The sequence below is a fragment of the Simochromis diagramma genome, unplaced genomic scaffold (assembly GCF_900408965.1).
Source record: "Simochromis diagramma unplaced genomic scaffold, fSimDia1.1 OVJJ01000361.1, whole genome shotgun sequence".
In the NCBI taxonomy this organism is placed as follows: domain Eukaryota; kingdom Metazoa; phylum Chordata; class Actinopteri; order Cichliformes; family Cichlidae; genus Simochromis; species Simochromis diagramma.
The window spans coordinates 13,892,253-13,900,767 of NW_024386860.1; the positions used below are offsets into that span (position 1 = coordinate 13,892,253).

Below are 8,515 nucleotides of genomic sequence, written 5' to 3' on the forward strand. Positions count from 1 at the left end.
TAAGTGTTGTGACTTTCCTTCTTTTGTGCCTGCAGGAAAGACTGATATCACATGGATGATGCTGGACGCAGGGGCAGAAACAGACGTAGTTAACTCTGTCGGAAGGACTGCTGCACAGATGGCAGCTTTTGTTGGTACGTTTGGAGTAACGGTTAGCTTTTAGGTCTCAGTGGTCTACACACAAAGACAAAAGACAGAGACAAAACCTTTTTAGTCAGATTTTTTTTTTCTTCTTTTTGCATGGAAGAAAAAAACTAGAGATTGGCATTAGCTTCAGTTTTTTTTTATGTATTTCTTTTTCTTAACATCCCTTACCTACCTACTTGACCTACATTAGATACAAATTATTGGAACTGACTGATCTTGGGTATGATCACTGTTTTTTGATTATATCACTTCATTTTTTGCTAGCTGGTACATTCCACCATCCGTGCCCTCCATACACACTGAAGAAATCTTAGAATTGCCTTTAGTATTTCCGTTTGACTGGTCATTTGTTGTACATGTGCTAAAACAAATGAACAAACTAATTTGTTCTCTCTTTAGGGCAACATGATTGTGTCACAGTGATCAACAACTTCTTCTCCCGTGCCAGACTGGATTACTACACTAAGCCTCAGGGTTTGGAGAAGGAACCCAAGCTACCACCCAAACTTGCTGGACCTTTGCATAAGGTCATCATGAGCACCAACCTGAACCCTGTCAAGGTAAAGCTTCCCTGGTTTCTAAAAGGTCATGATATAAAAATATATAATTGATGCAGCTATTGTTATTACCCACTGATACAGATTAAAGTGCTGTTGCAGTCTTTTATTTATTCATTTGCAAATATTACTCTGATTTCTCTGGTTATGGGCATTGTGCAGCAAACTTTCAAATACATTTCATCACAGAGCAATGGGGTATAGTTAAAAACAGCCAGATACTGGTTTAGCTCTGATTGACTGGTCAACAGCAAGGATGTCCTGTTGTGCACTTGGAGCTATGAACGGAACTGAAAACAGATTTTTACATCACAGATTATGAGCAAAGACATTAAATATAAACTGCATTTCTTTTACTAAGAAGAACCTCAGTGTTTGGTTTGTTTTCCAGATGGTGATGCTGGTGAAGGAGAATCCTTTACTGGCGGAGGTGGAGGCGCTGGACAAATGTCGCCGGGTGATGGAGCTTATCTGCGAGAAGTGCATCAAGCAGCAGGACATGAACGAGGTGTTGGCCATGAAGATGCACTACATCAGCTGTGTGCTGGGAAAATGTGCCTCTTCCTCAAAGACCGTGAGGACAAGCTAGACGGTCTCCTGAAGAGGTGTGTGATCTAAAAATGATCTTTGTTAGACCTACGATAATCTAGTGTTTACTTTCTGCTGTGCTTTTTTGTGTGTGTGTGTTAAATAAATGTAAAGATAGCACAGGTTAGAATAGGTTCTTAATTTTTTTTTTAATGCTTCTAAGCAGCTTTTCCTGGTAGGGCATTTGTTTTTTCAGTGTTGTGACCAATATGGATCGTAACAACACTGATGGTGACAGAATTGTTGGTTATTCTACCCACTCTAACACTCAAGCCTGATCCTGAGTGGAGCTATGTCTGTTAAAACCAAAAATTCCAAAATGCAGTGAATTTTATTATTTAAGTTATTTTCGAGATGACATCCACTGTACAGTTATAAATGCCTCTAATCCTTGTTTTCCAGCTTGCTGAAGGGTCGGGACTCTGATGGTTTCCCCGTGTATCAAGAGAAGTTTATCAGAGAATGCATTCGCAAATTCCCATATTGTGATGCTACTCTGCTGCAGCAGCTGGTGCGGAGTATCGCTCCTGTAGAGATTGTGAGTTTGCAAATCCAACTCACTAGAAAGCTAAATGGATCTAAAAGGCTAAATTAAGCGATGTGTATCTTTTCATGAAAAAAAAAAAAAAGTCAGAACTTTGTTTTGAATAGGTTTCATTCAAGCTTAATGTATTTTGTAATCAGCTGTGTGTGGTGGTTGATTTGTGTCTTTCTTTCTAACATCATTGCAGGGTAACGACCCCACAGCTCTGTCAGTGCTGACTCAGGCCATCACCGGTCAGGTCGGCTTCATGGACGCAGAGTTCTGCACGACCTGTGGAGAGAAAGGAGCCGAGAAGAGATGCTCCATCTGTAAAATGGTGAGCGTCAGAGCTACAACAGATTGTCGGTTTTACCTCAACAATGAAGCCTGTTGTTGTTTATTTGTTTTAATTTGATGTGAAATTTTTAATTATGACCTTTTCTGAGAGTCCTTTCTTTAACTGAGTGCTTGGATTGTTTACCTTTTTGACATAAACGGTGTATAAAGTTGTTGTTTTTCTTTCTCACCAGGTGATCTACTGTGGCCAAGCTTGCCAAAAGATGCACTGGTTCACCCACAAGAAAGTTTGCAAGAAGCTCCAAGAGCAGAGAGAGAAACAAGAAGCAGAAGCGGCCAAACTGAGGATGCAACAGAACAAAGGTATTTTCTTCATTAGAAGCTTAAAATAAGTCACACAAAATAGTAACACAAACATTTGTCCCACAGAAGCTACTAAATGTAGCTTCTGTGTTAAATGTTACAAAATGTGTGTAATGACAGTGTTCTATTAAAGTAGAATCAGTTCCATTTTAAGGTCATTTTAACATCAATATCTGACTTTTTACTTAAAATCGTCTGCTTCAGGATCAGTGTGAATAGAGACATCATGTTTCAATATTTTTTTTAATTATTATTTTTTTTTAAATTCCACTTTTGAGAAAACTCTTAAAAGCTCTTTTCTGCTTATGGATTTACAAAAAAAATTATTTCAAATTTAAAAAGATATATATATCTCTATATATATATATATATATATATATATTTCTTTTTTTTTTTTTTTACATGCTTAAAAAAATAAACTTTTAAAAAGGGAGGCATACAAATAACATCACTAATTAAGAGCTCGTTTGAATTTTCTCCCATATTTAAATAAACTCACAGTAAAGCATGCTGTGAAAGACTTAAAATATGATCAGTTTAATATAGAACTTTAACTGACGGTCATCAAGAGTTGATCAGGGATAAAACACAAAGCTGCATGTGATTAAAATAGGTTTGAATGACTTGTCTTGTTTGTCTTTCAGAGGAGAGTAAAGCTGTGCAGGATGCCACAGACTCCATGCAGGAGCTTTCAGTAGACACTAGCAGTGAGGTCACCCCTTCAAACACTGCAGCAGAAACGGAAACATCAGACCCTGCAAGCACCCCAGCTGCTGGCAACTGATGAACATCTGACAGTTGAAGACAATGACCATCTTCTCTAGGGTCTATCCACACACCACAGATAGAGAGCAAACTGGCCATAAGAATAAACGCCAGATAAAGACTCGAAGGAGGACTCATATTTATTAACAATCTAAGACTCTCACCATAACGGCAAGACACATCCGAGGAATGCCGCAGTCTTTGTGTCCTTTTTCTAAGTTAACTTTTCATATGGAATTGTTATAATATCTGAATGTGAACACTGCATAGGCTAAAGTGTTTTGGTAGACGTCCGGGGAGGGATTCGTAATGGCTCACATCCATTATGGAAAGCATTCTGCCTTAAAACTGTAGCAAACTGTGGGAATGAAGTAAACCAATCAGAGTTGTTTCTTTGCAGTTATTTGATGTATTTTCTGGGACGTCTTTTGTACTGAAAAACATTATGGGAGCTGTGAGTGAAAGGCATGGCTGAAAAATGTTGACCAAAAATGTATATTTTAAATATAAATGCCATCAGTTTATTGTTTCCGTGAATGATGAGATGTGACTTAATTCTCAGGATTTTCCAAATTCCGACTAAATGGAAACATTTTACTCCAGCATCCACTGTTGAACAAGGACATCATGTCAGGATGGCAAGTGTCAGTTTGTCTCGAAAGATCTCACTGTTGTAGTTTTGATGTTCTTTCATTTGTTGTGCACCATGATTATTAGAGAAGCTGAAGTTCAAAATATCAAGTTCAATAAGGCTGTGATTGTTCTGAGAGCTGGTGACTTCAAATACATTAAACAGAGACCAACTTCACGGAAATATGCTGTAGATTCTCATTTTTTAAGTGTATTTATTTATGTTTGTACACTCACTCCTGAAATTATCAGGGTGTGTTTTAGTGCAATCGATAGCATGTAAATCCTGTGAAAACACACTTGCCCCTGATCACAAATCATCACTAACTGCACATTACTTTGTGTTTCCAGCTGTGCTCGATGTGCCCTATTGATTTGTTTCGAGGTCTTCCTGAGGTGCTTGACAAACATATTCAGCATAGCTTTCCTTTATTGTTCAAAATGTCAATTAAACACTTTAAACTTTACCTATAAACATTAAAAAGTTACCAAGATGCATTCTGGGACTTGACACCTTTTCATAGTTTAGTAAAGACGTGGAAAAATCATTTTGGCATAAGCATAAATGTCAGCGATGGACGAGGATGCAGAGCGGGTTCTGCTAATCAGGTGGTTCGATTTATCCAGTATGCATGCCAAAAGTGTCCTTGAGCAAGATACTAAAACTCAAATTCCCCCTAATGCATAGATATGAGTCCATGATGGGTAAAGACATTCAAGGATTAGAATACTGAGCTGTATTGATGTTGCAAATTTGTGAACGGGTGAATTTGGAGAAGTTCTTTGAGTGCTGGTATTATTTATCAAGTGTATTACTTTGAGTTTTTTTGGTCAGAATAAAGTGGAAATATGTATTTATGATATATTCTGAGTGATAACTGGACTATAAATCAGTTTTTATTCTGTAATTGTTAGCTTTAACTTTGCTAATTAGGACCAAGCATGAAAACATCGTGCATTTCTGCATCACTAGTATATATGTGACTCACATTGTTTGTGCTGCTGTAACTTTACTGTATGGTTTCCATTGGTGGTATTTAACATTCCAGAAGTGACGCATGTGAAAGATCATGGAAATATCTTTTACAGGAATCTGTAGTTCCGAGTATGTTGTCCAGGAAAGAACTGGTTAAAATGCGACGCTTCCTACTGATTTGAAATAAAGTCTGAGTATATCCTGTTCAGCAGACAATAAACCACATTCTCCTGTCCATTAACCCATTAAACTCTCTTGTTTAGTGCACACTTAAGATGACTGTACAAACTGTTACTGCCAGTTTGCATCTATCATTTCATTTTGCATTTTATTCTGTTTGACATTTGTTTTAATTTCTTTTCATCTCTGGGGTCATCTGTGGCTCACTTTGTGTCAAATAACATTTTGGGGTATTTCAGATTTACTTTTACTTCCTGTGATTGTTATTGGTCTTGGGGGAAATCTTCAGTTGTAGCTCTTTTTTTTGTCTCAATCCTTCACTGTTTTGGTTTACTGGTACTTTAGGCTATTCAAATTTACGTTTGCAGTGCACCTTTGCTCTATTTTGAATATATCACAGAAATAATGAGAATGGAGGAGAAACTTTGCACTGTGTAATGACTGAACTTGCATAGGAAGTTAGGAAGCTATCACTGGCATCTTCCAAAAGCCACAGACTGGAGGATGCGGGTGACAATCCTGACTGTAAATCTGGAACGACGTCTTCCTCTCTGCTGGCTTCACTTCTAATAACACAACAGAGACAGTTCCTGTGTTTGTAATGACAAACCGCGTGTCCGATATGTCAGAACATTTCAACATCTTTACCTTTTCCATCTAAGATCTGGAGTGAGGGCAGGCGATGGATTACATGTTGGCGATAGCCAAGTTCATGAGAGATGGGATTGAGGAAAAAAGCTGCATTTTAAAATACACAGTATAGTCAAACATCCACATTTGCAGATGGATCTTTAAAGCATGAACAGAATTTCTCAGGCCAGGTTGTTGATCTGTGATGGGTGTGGTTGATGGTTCAGGACTCACTGGCATTTTGGAGCTGCTGCATCCTCCTGAGCTCGTGCATTGTGTCCTCCAACCCTCTGATCAAGTTGTTGTGAAGAAACAGGATTTGCAGGCAGGTCAGATGTCTTAGAGCACCTGTGTCGGGAGAGAAAGTTTTAAAAAGTCATGACTACATATGTCTTCTTTTCTAGAACTTTTTCTTCAGGTCCCTACAGCATATCTACATGCACAAATGTGCATGTCGAGGTGAAAAAATTACTTTTAATAATTAAAAATAATTTAAGCATTAATTCCAGCGCATTTTAGAGTAAAATGTTTTTTTCACCACTTTATATTCATCTGATTTGTGTAGTAACTTTAAAAAAAAATCAAATAACTAATCTAAAAATACATAAGTAAGTATATATGAAAGAAAATAAATTGTTAAATGTTAAATCATTAAAAAGATGGGACTGTGTTATAACAGAGGAAACTATGTATTATTTCAAAATAAAAGTACAAAAGTGTTTGCCACAAATGTGTTGTAGCCTCCCCCAGTATTTCAGGGAGTTTCAGAATTTAGTAAGGACCTTATATACATGATTTTTTCTTGTAATTCAGGTGATGCTCTTTCTTAAAAGAAAGACTGCAGCACTTGTTTCAACACCTAAAAATTAAAATACCTAACTAAATATGTTGCAAACTGTGAGTAAAAATTGAAAAAATATATTATTACACATATTTTAAAAAAATCTGCCATTAGACTTTCTATGACCCAGTAAAAATCACGTTTTTTGTGTTTCTTTTTGTTGTTGCTGTTGTTGTTGTTGTTTGTCTCTTTTTGCATTCAGGGGAGAATGAGAGGTTAACCTGAGACAGACTTGATGTTGTTATTTTGAAGGTAAAGCTCAGTCAAGCAACAGTTGACGGAACGGCAGCTCAGCTCTCTAATCTGTAAGAATTAGAGAGAAATAAATTTAATCGCCTGTTTCAATCCTGTATGCAAACAAGCTGTAAGGTAGATTACCTTGTTGTTGTTCAGCCACAACGTCCTCAGAAAGTGAAATCTTGATAAATCAGGAACACTGGTGAGTTTTCTGTTTAACACAATACAAACCGTCTAAATAATCTCTGGAAATTTTTCCTCTGTAAGTTAAAGATATACATATATTTTAGAAAAGTAAATGCTTTTCTTACTTTGTGGCAAGGCTGAGTTGACAAACATCACGGTCCCTTCTTATTCCACGCTTCTGGAGAGAGTCTTCGATGACCTGTGGGTAGTAGGAAAAGGAAAAAAAGGGGTAAAACTTACATTCATGGCTGTGAAATGGTTGTGAGTGGTGTTGAGTTTAAAGCCGATTCACCTTGCCCACCTCCATCTTCTGCTATATTTCCTGACCAAGGCACACCTGTTGCCAGGATACACCTGTTGAATCACAACAACACACAAAGTTGCTCTTCTATTTCAAAAAATATGTGATTGTGATATGTGATGTTGTTGGTTTTGCTCTCATAGGGCTGTGGGAGATTTACCGCACTTTTTGTTCATTTTTGCACAGGTAAAGAGTTTATGTTTGTAACATCTGCAGGACAGCCAGAGATCCAGCAGAGGGCCATGCTTCACCAGACCTGAGTGGCAAAGTCAGTAGAATCATTTAGGTTAACACAGTACATGCAGCAACCTAAATGATTAGTCAGATTTTTCTATTAACGCCAGCTGCATTTCAGCCACTTAGTGCAGTGATTCACATTTAAGTAACAACAGTTTAAGTCTCCATATGTGGAAAGTCATGTTTAAAGTACTTTTTTCCCATTTACTTTATCGAAATTTGACTGTTTGTTTTTATAACGTGCTTGCATGAACTATGTGTGCAACAAGGATGGCTTTTTGACCCCAGATACTATGTTTCGTGTCTGTTAGTCATAAGTAGAAACTGTCTCTTATGCTCTCAGACAGTTAACTGTAATTTCATGTGACTGGGCATGAAACAGAGCACTACACCCATTTGTGAAACTGACAACCGGGAAAATTGCTAAGTTACGTGTTCTACAGTTCTTTCTTTGTCATGGCTCACTCGGCTTCACATTGTGGAAATAGTTTTACTTGCATAAGGTAAAATCAGGCTACACTGTTACATCTTCAACATTACATAAATAGTTTAAATAGAAAATATGTCTATGTAAAGTTTAATAATCATTTTTCATTTACAAATATTTTACATTATTATTTTATTTAAGTCCTTCATAGACTTCCATACATAAAACTGAAATTATGGCTCTTGAGGAACTTGTGTTTGGTCACATCTATTCTCAATCTAATCTTAATGACTTAATCGCTTTTGATTAATCAAAGTACTGATATACTGTAAATAGCCTCAGCTTGCGCTCAATTTGATGGGTGTTCAATCACATTTCATAATCTTCTTATCAGCTGGAACAGGCTGATTGTAAAGTGTTTGCATTACAATGAAAACTGTCAGTGGGAAGCATGATGATGACAAGAGTGATACCACTCCCCCTCTTTTGTTTGTATTATACATACAGAAGCTGACTAGCTTTGTTTACCACAAATGCCTGAAATGCAAAAACAGCTTGTTATAAATGGTAACTTAAGACAGCTAGCAGCATTTCTAAACTCACAAATAACAACACATTTATTTTCCTTAC

General features: G+C 37.0%; 1 protein-coding gene and 1 pseudogene across 1 annotated transcript; one reads left to right on the forward strand and one right to left on the reverse strand.

Moving 5' to 3' along the window:
* LOC120733051 overlaps window positions 1–3,524 on the forward strand; it is a 4,931-nt pseudogene extending 1,407 nt beyond the window's left edge.
* A 1,961-nt stretch (window positions 3,525–5,485) lies between these two features.
* Window positions 5,486–7,268, reverse strand: LOC120733052 (leucine-rich repeat-containing protein 72-like). Its single transcript, XM_040031047.1, has 7 exons — window positions 7,213–7,268; window positions 7,046–7,119; window positions 6,876–6,945; window positions 6,719–6,800; window positions 5,891–6,004; window positions 5,675–5,764; window positions 5,486–5,592 (listed from the first exon to the last, which is right to left on the reverse strand). Exons 1-7 carry the CDS (start codon window positions 7,225–7,227, stop codon window positions 5,486–5,488), a joined length of 552 nt encoding a protein of 183 aa, XP_039886981.1. The 5' UTR covers window positions 7,228–7,268.
* Window positions 7,269–8,515: the final 1,247 nt, after the last annotated feature.